General features: G+C 49.6%; 1 protein-coding gene across 1 annotated transcript in view; it reads left to right on the forward strand.

The window, feature by feature from the left end:
* nkd1 (NKD inhibitor of WNT signaling pathway 1) overlaps window positions 1–18501 on the forward strand; it is a 36358-nt gene extending 17857 nt beyond the window's left edge. The window contains exons 4-10 of the mRNA XM_030377484.1: window positions 4668–4725; window positions 8765–8865; window positions 9132–9227; window positions 12044–12197; window positions 13672–13753; window positions 14058–14347; window positions 15835–18501. Coding sequence (XP_030233344.1) covers window positions 4668–4725; window positions 8765–8865; window positions 9132–9227; window positions 12044–12197; window positions 13672–13753; window positions 14058–14347; window positions 15835–16397 — 1344 coding nt within the window. The 3' untranslated portion in view covers window positions 16398–18501. The remainder of the gene's footprint in view (window positions 1–4667; window positions 4726–8764; window positions 8866–9131; window positions 9228–12043; window positions 12198–13671; window positions 13754–14057; window positions 14348–15834) is intronic.
* Window positions 18502–18734: the final 233 nt, after the last annotated feature.

The raw sequence follows: 18734 nt of genomic DNA on the forward strand, positions 1-18734 counted from the left end.
TGCAACAATAAGCGAGAGAGTTGTGTGCTTTTCACTGCTTATCCTGGCTAAATATCTCAGAGGTTTGCGTCCACACACTCCCTTCCAGGGCAGCTCTGACCTCCTCAGCTATGGGGTGAAGATTCCCTCTCCCCACGCATAACAGCTCAGCCCTCCGGCCAACTGCATTTAGTTTTTGACTTTCCCCGCTTTTACTTTGTAGGAAGACGAAGACGAGCCCATCCCCATTAGTCCATCATGTTTTCCACAGCGGTGTGTTTCCACCACCATGTGCTCTGCCTAAGTGGGCCTGTCTGACACTGAATGACCATGTGTCATCTTAAACGCCCCTCCGTCCCAAAACACACACACACACACACACTCAGACACACTCAGACACATACACACACACACACACACACACACACACACACACACACACACACACACACACACACACACACACACACACACACACACACACACACACACTCAGACACACACACACACACACACACACACTCAGACACACACACAAACGCACACACGCACACACGCACACACTTAGACACACAGACACACACATAGACACACACACTTAGACACACACACACACACATACACACACTCACACACTTAGACACACACACACACACACACACACACAGACACACACACACACTTAGACACACACACGCACACACACAAACACATACACTTAGACACACACTCAGACACCAACACTCACACACACACACACACACTCTGACACGCACACACCTGGCTGCCGTTCTTCACACATCCTGTGCGTGCCACTGGTGTCTAAAAAGAGCAGCCAGTCAAAAGCTTTGAGCGCGGCGCGTCCGGACCTCCGTGACCATTGATCCCCGGGGAGGGCGTGGCCCGGGATTGGCCCCGGGTTGGACTGTGTCCCCGGAGTCACTGTGGGGCCGAGGGGGATAAGCCTCTTTTTCACTGGCCTGAATGGGGCTCCGCAGCCCGACCCCAGAAAACCTGCGGCCAGGCAAATATTCTTCCTGTGGCTGTGGAAGCCTCCCGTTCCTGCCAAGCGGCGGGCCCTCAGAGGGACAAAGGGCCCGGTCCCCATTGTTCCCTTTGAGGGGGGGGGGGGGGGGGGGGGGGGGAGGGGGGGGGGGGGAGAGGGAGACAGGCACATACTTTGCTGATAGACAAACAGCGGCAGTCCCTAGTTTAAAGTCGGTTGGTTTCTGGTTTGTATTGTATTTTAGGAATCGCCCGGTGACTACTAACTGTCTGGTCGATGAGTGTACACGTCTTGTAGCATAATACCGAAGTTAAAATAGAACGGAGGAAAACGTTACATTAATGACTAAAGAAACGGAGAAAGAGGATTCTATCTGCAGTATATTCCCCGTTAAATGTGGTGAACATGTTACCAGAAGAGCCCCAGTTACCGAGTCATTCCCAAATTGCTACAGAGAAGATTTTTCTTCTTTTGAAAACCAAAGCGTGCCAGCAGATAGTTGAAATAGCTGTTTCCCACATTCGGCATTGAAGTGGTTGGGAAATTTTGATTTTATTCCTATGCAATGCCAAAGATAAAAATCGAACCTGAGGGACAGCACTCTCTCTGGTGACAAATGGCTATTGCAGCTGGTATTCCTGATTGGATGAAATTGCACCAAGCGATGATGTCACTTGTCTCACACACAGACTCATTTGTGTCTCGTGCCGTCCCTGCAGTTCGAACACAGTGTTCGGTTCATCTTTATTCTTGTGTCAACATAAATACCCTCTTATGTTTTATAATCCCTGCTTGAGTGGCTTCATAAAAGCTGGTGCCTCATCTGTTTAAGAATATGAATTTGCGGTCATTTTCCCTGGAGATCATCGCTACAAAGGATGTGTGACCGCCCATCGCAGAGCGTTCCCAGCTAGTCCTCCCCTTTGTTGGTCTTCTCCCCGACATACCAGCCGACATTCAGGGGTCTGGAGCCTTCGCTGAGAATGAGGAGGGGAGGTCAGGGGTCGGGGAGAATGTCTTCAAGTTGGCCGTTTTTCAACACATTTCGCTTTTTTGGATGTTTTCCTTCGCCGTTAACATTAGCCAGGGCTATCCTCAACCCTAACCTCGGCACGCTAATAATACAGCTGCCATCCATCAACAGAGACAACAACCAATTAGCGCATTCCTCTCTCCCCTATTCTCATGTATTGGTCCACCCACGCAATGACTCAGGGTCTTACATCAAAATACAACAAAAACACACGCAAAGATTGTGTATGTGTTTGCGAACATTTGTGTGCGTTTGTGTTGGCGAGGGGTGGAATGGGCATTAGTGTCTCCTATCCTGTATCCTTGCCCTTGGGGGTCCGAGTCGCGAGAGTTTCAGAGCGGGAAAGCAAGGCTGAATGTTCAGCTCAGATTCCTCTGATTGTGGCCTGCCAATCGGTCGGCCATCTTGCCCATCAGGGGAATGTTGTTCGTGGGCGATGGTTGTTTGTGAGGCTTTCTTTCTCAGCAGTCAGGGGCCACGGTTGCTTTTGTTACCGTGCTCTGCTTATGCCGTTCCTGCTTTGGTATGTCAATCACATGGCTTCAAGATATTGGCAAGCTTCCTGTAGCCTCAAACATATTCAGAGTGACAGTTATTCGCCTTGACGTTAAGCTATGCTGTTTTTCCGCGGTTGTACCAGACTCAAAACAACCTAGAGGCTCTGCTAGTTGTGCCCTATGGTGTTATGGTGTCTCAAATGTTCAGAAATACCGGCATAACACTTTATCCATTATCTTTTATCTATCTTTCTTGTCTTTCTGCCACTCTTTGACAGTCTCTTTCCCATACAGACGGATTAACACAGTACTCTTTATATTCAGCTAATCTATTTTAAAATTAAGAATCAGGAATCATCAACTGAAGCAAACTATATAACAGAGTTGATTGTTTTTTATGAGAATGGATGAAGATGCAATGTGCAGTTTAAATGAGTTTGAAGTTGTAGAAAATAAGTTCTGGTTAATTTAGCTTCAGCTCAGGCTCCGTTTCCATCTTTGTATAGTGTGTACATTACAAAAAACAGCAAATATAAATGCAATGCCTTGTGGACTGTTTGTTTCACTGTATACTTCATTATGCACGCTTCTAATACTTCCATAGAGCCAAACAAATAACAACAAATGGTTGGTTCAGCAGTAAATCAGGACTACACAGGCTGCATGGTACCCACTAGGCTCTGGATTCTCAGCTCCATGTATCTCTTTGAGTCAGGCTTACGTCACACTTAACATGCACAGCTTTCACATGACACATCAAAGCACTCTGGTGGGGATTTGATTGAAACCAACATATAGATCAATCAGTCGGCCAGCCAGCCAGCCAGGAGGTCAGTCAGCCAGTCAGCCAGCCAGCTAGTCAGCCAGCCAGCAAGCCAGTCAGCCAGTCTGTCAATCACTCAGCCAGCTAGCCAGCCAGTCAGCCAGAAGGTCAGTCAGTCAGCCAGCGAAGCAGTCAGTCAGTCGGTCAGTGAGCCAGCGAAGTCTGAATCTGTAACGAGAGGAAACATTGCGAAGCAGTCAAGCATCACTCCGGCTGATCGGCTGTTACATCTCCGCTCTCGTTGTCAAACCCGTTCAGCGGTCTGTATTTTACGCCAGTGTGGTGGGGTGTTTATGTGTGCACATTTCCTTGTGACTGAGTGTGTGTGCGCGACCATCGGGTGTGTGGCTGTCCGGGGCCCGTTGCGGCCGTGCGTGCGTGCAGGTGCCTCTCTGTGTGCCTGAGAGTAATGGTTACGGGTCCTCGTGATGTGGTGCCAGAGTGATACCTGAGACCCACTTTTCCACCGACGAGCCCGGAGCTCCGTGGCTCCCCCCGTATCCCCCCCCCCCCCCCCCCCCCTGTGTGGTATTCACTCGGAGGCACGGCTGCCAAGTGTGTGTGTGTGGGAGTGTGTGCGTGTGTATGAGGGTGTCTGTGTGTGTGACAGTGAAAATGTGTGCGTGTGCGCATGTGTAAGTGTGAGTGCATGTGAATGAGAGTGTGTGCATGTGTAAGGGTGCGTGCATGAGCATGAGAGTGTGCGTCTGCATGTGTGTGTGCGTGTGTGTGTGATTAGTGTGTGTAGGAATGTGTGTGTCTGAGTGTGCCTGTGTGTATAAACGTGTGTAAGTGCCTGTGTGTGTGAGTGTTTGCGTGAGTGTAAGTGTGCGAGTGTGATTGTGTGTGTGTGTGTGTGTGTGTTTGTATCTTCCTGTGCGTGCGTGCGTGTGTGTGTGTGTGTGCTTGGGTGAGCACAGCAGGGAAAGGAAAGCCTATCAATGAGTCGGTACTCGCCTGCGATGAGACAGAAACTGACGAGCAGAATGGAGGGGGTTCTTCCGTTGGGGGGCAGATCCTTATTTTCCGTGATCCAAGTTTCACCCTCTCCGTTTCTGTCTCAGAAACTCATTTTATCTTTAACTTTCCACGGCGTGTTATACATATTTAAACTACTCATGGTGATGGTAACAAACCTCTCCTACTAACGTCGGATCGCACCTCCAGTTTCCACCCAACAAAGTTTCTCGTCTCTATGTCATTCATTCAAGTGTTTCCTCACTGTATGGCTGACTCATACTTTTGCCTCCCTCTCTCACCTCTCCCTCACCCCTCTCCCTTCCCCTCCCCTCCCCTCCCCTCTCCTCTCCTCTCCTCTCCTCCCTCCAGGACTCTATGGATGAGTCCTGTGCAGAAGGGATCAGCGATGAACACTACCGTTTAGAAGGTAAGCCGCCTGCGCAGCTCTTGAACCACAGATAGTGTACTCCAAACACTCGTGGGCTGGGACCGACCCAGAGAGTTTATCAGGCAGCCCAACCTCACGCACTGCATCAGCCCCACCTCCTGTACCTCAGCCCAGACCTGTACCGTGGTGGTTAGGCCGTTTCCCTCCCTCTCGCTCACTCCCTCCCTCTCGCTCACTCCCATCCAGCCAGCCTCCCCCCCTGTTTCCCAACCTCCCCTCTCAACTCTCTCCCTCTGTCTCTCTTGCTCTTGCTCTCCTTCTCCTTATGTCTCTTATTTCTCTCTCTCTCTCTCTCTCTCTCTCTCTCTCTCCCAACCTCCCTCCCTGTCTGTCCCTCCCAACCTCTCCATCCCTCTTTCCTAATCTCCCCCTCCCTCTCTCCCTCCCTCTCTCATTCCTTCCCTCTCTCCCTCCCACCCACTCCCCAGCGCTACACCTCTTTATTTGAAATGGATATATCTTTACACCAGGCATTTGTATCATCTATCATTTCCTCTGACACATGAATCAATAACTCATGTCTCAAATAGATGCTGGTCTGCTAACGATCTCAATACAATGCAGTGCAGTGCGGTTAAACATTCCATCGTTTTTTTTAGATCTAGAAAAGAGAGCATTAAAAAAATTGAGAAAACAGAGAGGGTAAGTGGAGCGATATATTACATGACCGAGTGCACATAAAAGCCTTCCTAAAGGGCTTCAGGGGAAGTTCCAAAGGAAGTTTGTGAGGATTAAAAGAGCGTAAAAAAAGCAGAAATGAACATCAAATTACTTGTTTTTTTTCTCCAGATGCTTGACTCTCCCCATCGCTTTCATGTATCATATGACCCTCATTTAAATTCAGTTTGATATTAAGCTTAATATTCTCTTAAACTGGATAACCAGGTACAACCAAGACCTTTTCTGGCTAAACTCGTGAACATTTTTTATCACTAGATAAAGAGACCAAAACATCCACACGCCTTTTAGAGTTACCATCGTAAACTTTTAACATTAACCTTACACATGAATCTTTCAATATGTACATAACACCACGGACATCTAAACAAAATGATAACGTTTGCCAAATTCTGCTGGCAACCTTGCCAATACTTCAAACAAGGTCATTAAGCTGTTAAATTGACTCCATTTCTCAGATTCCCCAGAATGGAATGTTTTCCTTCAACCTCCATCATGCTATAAATGTTAACATTGCCTAATAAAGCTGCAGACGCGGTTGGCTGGAAGCATTTCAGTTCTGTAGTGAAGCAATAAAATGCCAGAGGTGCCTTGCTTCCTGGTTCTACACCAGGCGTTGCATTGGCTGGAGAATGTGGTGGGCGGGTTCTGGGAGGTGAAACCATCCAATCAGCAGGCTAGACGCCGATCTGGTCGCCGGATCCAGAAAGGGAATTTTAACGGTCTGTCTTCAGACGTTAAATCTTACCACAAAGTGGCGAGTGCTCTCTGGCTACGTGAGTAGACAGATAGATTACCTCATATCGTTTCCAATGTAGTTATCAGTCTAGTTATTTCTGGAATTGAAACAGATCATTGTTCTTGATCTGGTCTGTGTCTCTGCCTTAAGCATATCAAAGAGCTTGGCCGCCGTTCATTATGATGGCCTTTGTGTGTGAGTGCGAGTATGTGTGTGCGTATGTGTGTGTGTGCATGCGTGTATCTGTGTGTGCGTGTGTGTGTGTGTGTGTGTGTGTCTCATCTACTCGCCTGCTGGTCTCAATGAGGCCCTATTGGAACAGCCCCCGCTCACACACAATGAGCTGGCTATGGCTGGCCCCGCCCCTGCCTGGCCCCGCCCCCACCTCCCTTCAGATCTGAAATCCAGCCAATCCCCTGACGGCGGTTCCTCTCATAAAGCGGGCTTATGTCTGTGATGGGAATGTCAGCGAACAGGGGGAGGAGGGAGATGCTAGATTACTGTTTCTCCTCCCGGCATTTCATTAGCCCTGGCGATAGGCATCTCACTAGCATATTGAGCATGCTACAGGACACACACACACACACACACACACACACACACACACACACACACACACACGCACACGCACACGCTGTCCTCCTCTGAGCGCCTCCAGTGATGATCAAACGACGGGGTCCCGTTCAACGGTGCGATCCAAAAAGTTGGTAAAAGCTCCCTGGGACGGGGCCTTTCATTTTCTGGCATTTGCCTCCACCCAGGGATAGGACAGGTCTGCTTTGATCTGTTTTGGATCAGGAGGAAAGAAATTGGGGCTGTTGTGTCTGCTCAGTTGGCGAGCACAACAAACAGTGTTTCGGATTTGACTTGGCTTAATTAATTAGCGATTCTGTTTTACAGCCGGTCTGATCCTCTTCCAAAAGGTTTGAGAATTAAACTTCAAAGTGTAGCGGGAGGGGGTTTGGGTGGTGGGTTGGGTGGTGGGTTGGGTGGGGGTGGAGGCTGGGCTCGGGTGTGTGTTGGTGCACACATATCACCATGCAAACCCCATTTTGCTCGCACACTCAACCCCCTCTGGTCTCCACCGATGAGGCGAGGGTGGTTCTTGTGATTGGAGAGGCAGACAGACTTGCGGTGTATTGAATGAAACCTGACATCGTCTGCGGTGTGTTTCAAGCCTGCTGGTAGCTACCGTACCAAATCAGAACCCCACCTCCCTCATCCCTAACCCCCCTTGGGTCTTGGACTAAACCGAAGTAGGAAGAGGTGCGCGTGGAGGGTCTGGCTCGGTAGGCGGTCTCGTATTGTTTTGCGTCGCTGAACAGAGTTTACAGGGGGACCTCAGGGCTGATCGCAATCTTAACGGCAACTAGGTCAGTGCTCGGAACTTGTGGTGCCGGCCCCTCCCCTACCCCGGCAGCCACTCTGGGGGGTCTTCCACAAACACACGTGAATTCAAAGAGACTCTGTGTCCACGGTTGACAACCACCACCGCACAGGGCAATCCTTCAGTTTTACCAGGGGAGCCATCGATTAGCATGCGTGTTATTTTTTAAAAGCAGTGCATGTGGTTTCTGCGGTTCACAGAGGTGCCGAGGAACAAGCCCAGGGCTTCCTCTCCCGTCTGTTGCGTTGGGGTAGAGAGGTAATGCAGAGTGAGAGAGGGCCATTCATCACGGTTATGGGTTCAGCTGCAGCGGGGCCCAGACTGAGGGGCCAGGCGTGAGGCCTTTGATGTCGGCTCGCCCGGCCCCGCAAAGCCATTTTTCCTGGAGTGGCATTTAATATCCTGTCATGGTGTTTGCATGTTATGTCATTCTGCTCAATGTTTGACATTATTCTTCGCCCTTTCAACCCTGCAGCGCCTATAATGTGGTTAGCGAACCAAAAAATAGCATGACTGTTTCATTAGTTTGTATTTTACGACACATTTGTGTTCTTGGGCTGAACTGAAAAGATGAATAAAGTTGATATTGTGTTATTGGAACATAATTCTTCTTGGGGAATGAAGTTTGTGTATGAATTGGGATGTGGGTAGGCAATGTTTTTCCTGTTAAAACTGTTGATTCAATAATAGTCCCTTTTAATTTGTATGCATTTGTTTGAATCGCTAAACAGATCCATTATTTTAAATACATCCTCACTAATCTGTAGTTTAAGGTAATCCTCCCTGCATCAGACACATACTTTAAATAAGCGAAAGACATAAATAGACTTTAATATGTTTTATAAGTGTTAGTCACAAGTCATAAAAGTGAAAGCCGCGAATGGTCCTAAATTGGTGAGAGAAAGATTCAAACTAATGTAATGACACCGGGAGAAGATGATAATGATGGTTTGAAACATCTAAGCGCAGCACTACAAAGAGCACTTTAAGTTAAGTAACGTCCCCAGGTCACGACCGCATTCATCCTGGGGCTCTCCCTTTTATCTTACCCTGTGTGTGTGTGTGTGTGTGTGTGTGTTCCTGTGTTTGTGTGTGTGTGTGTGTTGCTGTATGTGTGTGTGTGTGTGTGCGTGTGTTCCTGTGTGTGGGTGTGTGTGTTGGTGTGTGTTTGTGTGTGTGTGTGTGTGTGTGTGTGTGTGTGTTTCTGTGTGCAGTGGCTCTACCCCCGGAGAAGCCAGACAGCTGCTGTGTGGAGAAGATTCAGGAGAAGGACAGCCGCCCCCCCGCTGGGCCCCACAAACAGCTCCAGTTTGAAGTGAGAGTCGACTTAGATGATGACACTTACTACCTTACCCCCTCCCCCCCGCCACCCCCATCTCACAAACACACACAGACAGACAGACAGACAGACAGACAGACAGACAGACAGACAGACAGACAGACAGACAGACAGACAGACATGTACACACGCATGTACACACGCATGTACACACACATTTACACACACATTTACACACACACACACACACACAACCAGAGACACACACACTCCCTAGTGTTGATAATCTTGTTTGTGTGTAGGAGTTGGAGTGTGCTGTGTCCGTTGAGGAGGACAGCAGGCAGGAGTGGACCTTCACCCTGTACGACTTTGACAACAATGGCAAGGTCACTAGAGAGGTAAGAAACATCCCACTTTCAGGCCAACTTCACTTCACACAATGAGGTCTTTATTATAATTAATATATTTAATGTCCAACTTAAACTAGGCAAGCAATCAAGTGATGAATTAAATATTGATTTGAGGGATACCTGCTGGTTTGTGGGGACTAGACATAATGGTTATCTGGTGGTTTGTGAGGACTATAGACATAATGTTACCTGGTGGTTTGTGAGGACTAAAGACGTAATGGTTTCCTTGTGGTTTGTGGGGACCATAGATCTGAATGTTACCTGCTGGTTTGTGGGGACTATAGTCATAACGGTTTCCTTCTGGTTTCTTGGGACTATAGTCAAAATGGTTTCCTTCTGGTTTGTGGGGACTATAGTCACAATGGTTTCCTTCTGGTTTGTTGGGACTAAAGACATAATGGTTTCCTTCTGGTTTGTTGGGACTAAAGACATAATGGTTCCCTGGTGGTTCGTCAGACAGGGTAGCAATCTGAGACCTTTCTAAAGCGCTTACTTCTAGAGTAGTTAAGAGATGTGAGCGGCCCTCACTCTGCTAGGGTTCTGCCAGCGTTCTTTCCTTTGTACACCCGGGGCTCCAAAGTAAACCAGGAAGCTTGATGCACAGAATAACAAAAAAAAATAACTTCAGACACTCGGGCGGTGGGAGGTGGGGGAAAATCAGCCAGAAAGTATGTTTCTTTTTTACGCGACATACATGTCTGAAAACGGCATGTGGCACTAGTCCCAGGAGAACACATAATCATCCTTTATGTTCGGATCCAGAATAGCACACACAGGAAATTACGCGTTTGAATGTTTATCTTTGGCCTCGGAAGAAAGAATGTAAAGAAAACAGCTCAAGCTTATTCCAGAAAGATTTTGGGGGTGATTTTGTGAGTGAAGGGTTTTTTTTGCCGTAAAAAGAGCTCTTGTGGAATTACTTTTGCTACCGTCCGATGTGGAAAAACCCTAACGACGGACGTTTACTTGTGAATTGCACTCATATTGTAACTGCCTGTACCAGCCCATCAAACCAATCATATTGTAATTTGTGTGAGGCTAAATGAATCACATCCAATGTTTGATATTGTACAGAACCAAACTTGAACAAAATGTAATTGTACACTCATGTTAAACAATTCATACCCAGCCAATGCCTATAGCGAGTGCTTTGTGGCATGAATATATGACCTACTTGAATTTGCCATTTAAATGTAAAAATACCTCTGACAGTCTTTTGTTCATTTCGGTCTCATTCCTCAACTCACATTTCCCCTCCACGTCTGCCGAGTTGGAGCGCTGCTCGTCTGAGTTCCACCCTCCCCTCGGTGCCTCTGTTTCCTCCTCTTAAACGCACATACCGTGTCGTCCATCCGTGGGTCTGCCGCTGCGGTTTCCCCCAGCGTCCGTTAAATTAAACGGTGTGTCTCCCCCTTTTACCACCGCGTCCCCCCCCCGGCCCTGATTCATCTCGTCTGTCCTCTGTCTGCTCCCTTCTCCCTCCCCTGTACTGGCCCCAGGCTAGAGGCCCTAACCATGGCCCCAAGCAACAGGCCCTTCCACACTGAACCATGGAAGGGAATGTCGGTGCACATGTGTGCGCTTGCTTTTTTTCACTCTTTTCGCGAGTGCGGATGGTCATCGCACGCATGCATACCTCTGACACCCATCCATTCCTGCTCTTTCCCCGCTCCCCCAGAATCGGGGTTACAGGGGGGAGGATGGGGGGGGGGGGAGGCCAATCAGGGCGCCCCCTTTCTATGGCAACTTCCTGCTGCTCTTCCTGGGGGGGATCTCTAGGCACATAAGATATATATCATAGGATTTATTTGTATCTGTGTGTGTGTGTGCCTTTTTGAGTGATGGGTCTGAACACAAAGAGGCAGCGTTAACAGAGCCCGCCTGACATCTGCCTCATCCCCTCTGTTCCCTCCAAGACATTTGCTTTTATGAATTCATAACTTCCCTTTACCAGCCCCTTCTGATCTGCGCTCTCGGAACGACAAACTTACAAGGCTGACGTGGGTTTGTTGTTCACTGGAGTCCTGAACGACTGGGTTGTAGAGTCATAGCAGGAGCGAGTTCAGTGACAAAATGTGGGGGGATCTGATCACTCACACTTAAAACTTGGGGGGGGGGCTGGGGGGGGGCAGGGGGGAGAGAGCGGGAATACCCAAGTTTTGTCTGTTCAGTCTGTTCTCCTGAAAGAGCAAAGATGAAGGATGCTGGGTTCATTTATCTATTTGTGTTCCATATGTGTGTAAGGGTGGATATCCTGTCAATGTCTGGAAGGATATCACACCCTAGGAGTTCTTATCGCAGGCCTACTTTCCGGAAAAACTTCTCAATAGCAGTATCAAAATATATAAAAACACTCAATTAAATGGAAAAAAGTTGTTAAAACGAACTCGATAAACACTAAAATGAACCTCAAAGAGACCGGTTACCTCCTACTTCAGTAGCATGCTGCCGGTGAAGTCTTCGTTTAATTCAGCTTCCATTTCTGACTCTCTATGCTCTCCCTCTCTCCCTGTCTGCTCTGTCTTTGTCTCTCTGTCTCTCTCTCTGTCTCTCTCTCTGTGTCTCTCTCTCTCCCTCTCTCCCTGTCTGCTCTGTCTGTCTCTCTGTCTCTGTCTCTGTCTCTGTCTCTGTCTCTGTCTCTGTCTCTGTCTCTCTCTCTCCGTCTCTCCCTGTCTGCTCTGTCTTTGTCTCTCTCGCTCTCTCTCTCTCTCTCTCTCTCTCTCTCTCTCTCTCTCTCTCTCTCTCTCTCTCTCTCTCTGTCTCTGTCTCTCTCCCTCTCCCTCTCCCTCTCTCTCTCTCTCCAGGACATCACCAGCCTGCTTCACACCATCTACGAGGTGGTGGACTCATCGGTCAACCACTCCCCCAGCAGCAGCAAGACCCTGCGGGTCAAGCTGTCCGTGGCCCCGGACCCCAGCCAGCGCTGGAGGAGCTGTGGGCAGGCTGGTACAGTTAAAGGTGGGCAGAGCCAGGTGTGGCCGGGTGGGGCCGGGTGGGGCCAGGGTAGAGGGAAGGGGTGTGGCAGGTTCAGAAGCAGCATCGGTTGGGAAGGGGGAGGGATGAGAGGGGAGGGATGAGAGGGGACAGATGAGAGAGGGGGGGGGACGGATGAGAGAGGGAGGGAAGGGATAAGAGGGGAGGGGAGGGATGAGAGAGGGGGGGACAGATGAGAGAGGCGGGAGGGATGAGAGAGGAGGGGAGGAATGAGAGGGGAGGGATGAGAGAGGAGGGGGAGGGATGAGAGAGGGGGGACGGATGAGAGAGGGGGAGGGATGACAGAGGGGGAGGGATGAGGGACAGATGAGAGAGGGGGGGAGGGATGAGAGAGGAGGGGAGGAATGAGAGAAGGGAGTGATGAGGGGGATGAGAAGGGAGGGATGATAGGGGAGGGAGGGATGAGACAGAATAAGAGGGAGCGCGGTGAGAGCTTCCCTCCCGTGTGTCAGCCGCCGTCAGCCCAGCCCTTAGTTGTGTTTATTGTCACGCATGAAGGCGGCTGCTTTAGGCCCGTCAAGGGCTTTCTTCGACGCCGCCACCGCCTCCTTCCTGCCGCTCAATGGGGTTCATTTTTAATGATGGCGGGAGTGACAGTGCCGTGAGAGACACCGCCCCCCCCCACCCCCCTTCCAAACACACACACTCACTCACACACACTCACACACTCACTCTCACACACACTCACACACACACACACACACACACCCCGAACCCCGCCACCACCCCCCACAACTCTCGTCTTCAAAAACGCAGAAAGAAACCTTGAGAGATGACTCGAGTCTTTTCTGATAACAGCCACTTTTCTTTTCACCAAAGTTGCCGTTCCTCACCCTCTTCTCGCCCGCCCCACCACCCTCTCGCTCGGAGCTGTCAGCGAAATATAGCTTATGTTCAACTTAAGCTTTCAAACTGAAGGCTCGGTAAACAAGGGGGTAAAAAGGGGTTATATATAAAGGTTATATATATATTTTATTTTTTACGGGTTTTCTTTTTTAATAGGAGTATATTGGCGGGTTTGCCTCCTTTTGTTTTGGCTATTCATATCCACACACTGATTCAAACGGCGCTGGCTTTGAAATGCGTCTGGATCTCTTCATGCTAATTTCAAACCACCTCAGATCTCGCACACTTAATAAACTATTTGTGTTGCTGTGGCTCGGTTTTCTTACTCTCGCTTTCTCATTCTTTCTCACTCCAGTGTCATGCGAGACCTGGAGTGAAAAATAGAATAAATGAAGCATTGTTGTTTTTTCCTCGCCTATAGATCTTCAAAGTAAAAGCCCAAGAACAAAGGTTCTTGTGAGGCTTGTGAGACTGTGTTAATGTGTTCAGTGTGGCTGCTCTGTGGAGCACTCTTTGATAATGGCCTTCTCTCTCTCCCGCTCTCTCCCTCAACCCCCTTCTCTCTCTCTCTCTCTCCTCCTCACACACACAGAAATGTCCCACACACGACCGAAAAGCGACAAGTGTATAGAAGACCCCAAGAGTGAAGACAAGAAGTCCAGAGCTCTCATAAGGCAAGTTCTCCTTCAGCGTGATCCACTCAGAGTGGAGGTCCAAAGGACATGACCTCCACGAGGCCTCATGTTCCTCGAGCACTGGGAACGTACGTGTAATCAAATCGATTACGAAGCACGAGGGAGTTGTTTAAACAAGAAAGAGTTACAGTCATTACTGGAAACCAACCCCCAACACATTTAAGAGAACTCTGCGCTCATAAAATGAAATGAAATCCCCCCTTTGATTCCCAGGCTTGTTTTTTTCCGCTTAAAAAAATAAAAACGACAAATCCTGACGTTCTCTCCCTCTTTTGTCCCACAGACGGGCCGTCACGGGCGGCGGCTGCTGCGCCCGCCCGTCCCTCCCCGGCGCGCTCATCGTGCGGCTCAGCGAGCACACGGCCGGCCAGCGTTGCCGCCTCACCAGAACCGCCGCGCCCCTCAACGCCCACAGGCGCAAGCACTCGGACCACCATGCCCAGCCCGCTGCCCCGGCAGCCCAGCCCGGCCGGGCGCCCTGCCGGCCGCACAGCGTGGACGAGAACCTGGAGCGGAGGAACCACTACCTGGACCTGGCTGGCATCGAGAACTACACCTCACGCTTCGGGACCGGTGAGTGGATCCCTAGGCTGAGAGAGAGAGAGAGAGAGAGAGAGAGAGGGAGAGAGAGAGAGAGAGAGAGAGAGAGAGAGAGAGAGAGAGAGAGAGAGAGAGAGAGAGAGAGAGAGAGAGAGAGAGAGAGAGAGAGAGAGAGAGAGAGAGAGAGAGAGAGAGAGAGAGAGAGAGAGAGAGAGAGAGAGAGTCAGAGCAGAGAGAGAGAGTCAGAGCAGAGAGACAAAGAGAGACAAAGAGCAGAGAGACAAAGAGAGACAAAGAGCAGAGAGACAAAGAATCAGAGCAGAGAGACAAAGAGAGAGTCAGAGCAGAGAGACAAAGAGAGAGTCAGAGCAGAGAGACAAAGAGTCAGAGCAGAGAGAGAGAGAGAGAGAGAGGGAGGGAGGGAGGGAGGGGGAGGAAGAGAGATTTCTATGTAGCAAAGGAATGAGATTGGGCCAAAGAGTCAGAGCAGAGAGAGAGAGGAGGGAGGGAGATAGGGAAGGAGAGGGAGGAAGAGAGGGGAAAGAGAGAGACAAAGAGACGGAGAGAGAGAGAGACGGAGCAGAGAGAGAGAGAGAGAGAGAGACGGAGAGAGAAAGAGAGAGAGAGAAACAAGAGACGGCGCAAAGAGAGAGAGAGAGAGAGAGAGAGAGAGAGAGAGAGAGAGAGAGAGAGAGAGAGAGAGAGAGAGAGAGAGAGAGAGAGAGAGAGAGAGAGAGAGAGAGCGAAGGAGAGTCTGCCTGCTCTTTGATGATCCTCCAGGGTCCCTAATTACTGCAGCACCTGTCTAGAGCCAATGGCTGAACTGCGAGCCCATTGTGAGGCGGGCCAGAACCAACATCTGGGCCCGGGCAGCCACAATACGTCAAGTGTTCCAGGCCACGCCGCTCCACAGTGCCGGCTCTCTGTAAGGAGCCGCCTTGATCCGCCTGTCAGCGATGACAGGGTGATTATTTGAATGCGTGCCCCTGTTGGTCCGGTGCTAACAGAGACCTGCTCGTCTTGTCTGCAAGAGTTAAGGGTGTGCGCTCACACACGGGGTGGCCACGGGCACGGGCCTGCCAGCGGCACCACAGGGCTTTCCAGCCGAGGGTTATTAGTGAGCAGCTGGAACGAGTGGTTCTTGCGTAATAGCGTTCTGAGGGTATTTTTTATTCTGGTTTGCTCGCTGTAGATTTGAATAACTGTAGTGTCCACAGACAGAGGGAACGGTGGATTGTAGGAATCTAAACTGGAGCCTGATCGTCCGTTTCTTACAGTACTTGATTTTGGTTTCGTACAACGAACTGCATATAAAGGTGACTATTATACCACCAGGTGTGAGAGTCTTGGCCGTTACAAACCGTTTAGAAAATCTGACATCATAGGTGGGTGTGTCCACTTAGATGTGTGAAGGATAAGGGCTAATCACACTCACACCTGGTGGTATAATATGTCACCTTTAATAATAATAATAGTGATAGAAGCGGTTTACTCTAACGCCTGTCTCTCCTCCTCCTCAGCCACCAGCACCGAGCCCCCCAAACCCGAGCCCACCCAGACGCGGCCCACCAACCAGGCCCGCTCCCGCTCCCACGAGCCCCAGAACGGCCACTCCTACCCCCCCCACCACCGGCGCTCGCAGACCGCCGCCGAGCCCGCCATCCCAGAGAGCCCCTGCCCCGCCCGGCTCCGGGGCCCGGACCCGGGGAAGCACGGCGGCCCCCGCTCCCCCAAGACCCAGGGCCGCACGCCCCCCGCCCAGCCCGGCGCTGGGGGGCGGGCCCTGAGGAGCCGCGGCACGCCCCCCGCCCCGGCGCTGTCCGGCCTGGCCCCGCCCCACCAGGCCGCCGCCCCCTACCGCAAGCACAAGCAGCGGGCCAAGGAGAGCCAGGGCTACCGCGCGCTGGGCCCCGGCGTGCCGGGGGCCCCCCCGGGGGCCACCACCGCGCCGGACAAGGAGCCGACGAGGGAGGTGCCCGGCGTGCTGCTCTACGACGGGGGGCCGGGGCAGGTGGTGCAGCGGCACGAGCACCACCACCACCACGAACACCACCACCACTACCACCACTTCTACCAGTCCTGAGGCCTCGTCGTCGCCACTCGCCCTCGGAGGCCTGGCCGAGCTCCAGGGGTCCGGTGATAGACAGCCAGGACTGTAGCAAGTGGCCCCGCGGAGGTGGAGCCTTGGAGCCGCCGTCGGGGAGGGAGACCAGCAGGAGCCCTGGGGAGGTCAGACTGGTCTCAGGGACGGGGGATGCTGGTATCCAGTGTTGGGGAGGGGGGTGTGGTCTGGACCTCACGCGGCCAGGGGCGCGGCACTTCAGGCAGCCTATCAGGGGGGGCGGAGGCTGGGAAGGGGAGACCACCGAAGCGCTGTCACGGCCCGTTCAGGTCTACTGGATCCGTTCCGGTTTCATGATTTTGCCCGATTTGTCGTATTGTTCCGGTTTCTAAATAATTTTGTAATATATCTCAAACTGTGTCGAATGCTACAGGGTGGAAAGTGATATGTTTTTGTCAACATAATATATATTTTGAAACATTTATTTTCTAACAAACTCGGTGCAGACGTGCTTCCTTCATCGAAGCCGAGACTCGATGCTGAGAAGCTAAGCTAGATGGTACGTTTCGGTCGTGCAGCTCACAAAGCTTCAATACGACCCATCAAACAATTCATCTTCAACGCGTGCATTTTAAGTGTTAAGTCCACTGTGGACTTTGGGCATATTTATATGTAATTATTTCACACCATACTGCCAATGGAGGGGGCCGAGGATCGCACTTCGGTGGCCTACTGAGAGTCTGAACCCTGGCAGACCGTCTGACCTTACGGCTCCCGTTCCTCTGCCCAGAACCAGATCCCAATCTAGAACCAGATCCCAATCTGGTTTAGAACCAGAACCAGGTCTGGTTCAGAACCAGATCCCAATCTGGTTCTGACCCGGTTCGCTTCGAGCACAGACACATGATCATTTCTGACCCAGGAGTCAAGTTGTGTGAAACGGATGGAATATTAGGAGGAAGAGGAGGAGAAGATGAAGAAGAGACTGATGTACTGTATATAGGAATAACTAATATGAAGGAATATACTAAGTGAACATGGGCACAGTGTGTCTTGAGTGTTGTGTGTGACATTATGACTGCTGGTGTGCATGTTGGCGGGCACAATTATTTGTAAGGGTTTGTGTGTGGCTCTGTGTGTGTGTGTGTGTGTGTGTGTGTATGTGTGTGTGGCTGTGTGTGTGTGTGTGTGTCTGTGAGAGTATGTGTGTGCATGTATGAGGTGAAGGAATCTGTTTGCGTGTGTTCTGATACCTGTGCCACTGTTGAAAAACCACTTGAAGCCAGTTTAAAGGTGCAGTAGTATTTGATGTGTGTCAGACAGGAGTTGAAGCTAAACTATATAGATAAGACTCCAGATTCCCCGAAAAGCAAAAATGAAACTGAAAATTAAAGTTTTTTCTTTGTTTGAGAAATCCCAAATCTGCTGCTACCTCTAATTGTAATTTTATGGTGACATTGAATCCATGTCGACATGATCCTTTTGAAATGACTTTTTTTTGTAAAGATGAAATGCCAAGCTCAATCTGCAGTATATAAGTGCTAAAAAGTTCCTTTAATTTGGTAGCTGACATATTTTGTACATATGTTATGTACAGTTGTTATAAAAATGGATAAGCTTTATTGACAGTGTGACAATATTGAAACATTTTTGTATTCACAATTTTATGCTTTCATTTCTCACACAGGTCACATTTTGTAAGACCACTAGCAGTGTTGTTTTGAAAAGAATATTGTAAAACCCATCATATGATCGTCATTGTTGTAGATACAGTAAAATCTGACCACTACAGACTAGAAATGGTCCAATGGCTGTACTAGAACTAACTTCGCAGCCTGCCGGTAATGATACCCAAATGTTCAGCTCTCTATGTAACAGCAGGACTCTGTACCAATGGCACTTTTATTCTAAGAACAGGGAAGCTAAGTACAAGGAAAGCACCTTGTGAAATACATGGGTGTCATTGGCAGTGCATATTTCAAAAGGCATATATCAAACATGTTTGTATTATAATCTGGTTATTTATATAAGATGTTATGTGCTAGGCTTTGTGTTCTGCATTAGGATTCATGATGAATAGCCTTATAATACTTAATAATATATGGTCTGCCTCCCAACTCTGAAATCTGTGTTCATTGTGTGTGCGTTTACATCTTTACTGAGAATCTGTGTGACTAAACGTTTAAAACGATGGCCTGTTTATTGCCATGTTTAGAACAGTGTAAAACCGCTTCTTACAAAATACTTATTTTGAAGATTCTGTGTTCAAGCAATTTATTTATTAAAAACTCAATGTTCCTATCTATGAGTTTAAAGATAAATGAGACAAGAAGGGACTAACATGTAGTTCCTCTAACG

Source organism: Gadus morhua, chromosome 14 (genome assembly GCF_902167405.1).
Source record: "Gadus morhua chromosome 14, gadMor3.0, whole genome shotgun sequence".
Classification (NCBI taxonomy): Eukaryota; Metazoa; Chordata; class Actinopteri; order Gadiformes; family Gadidae; genus Gadus; species Gadus morhua.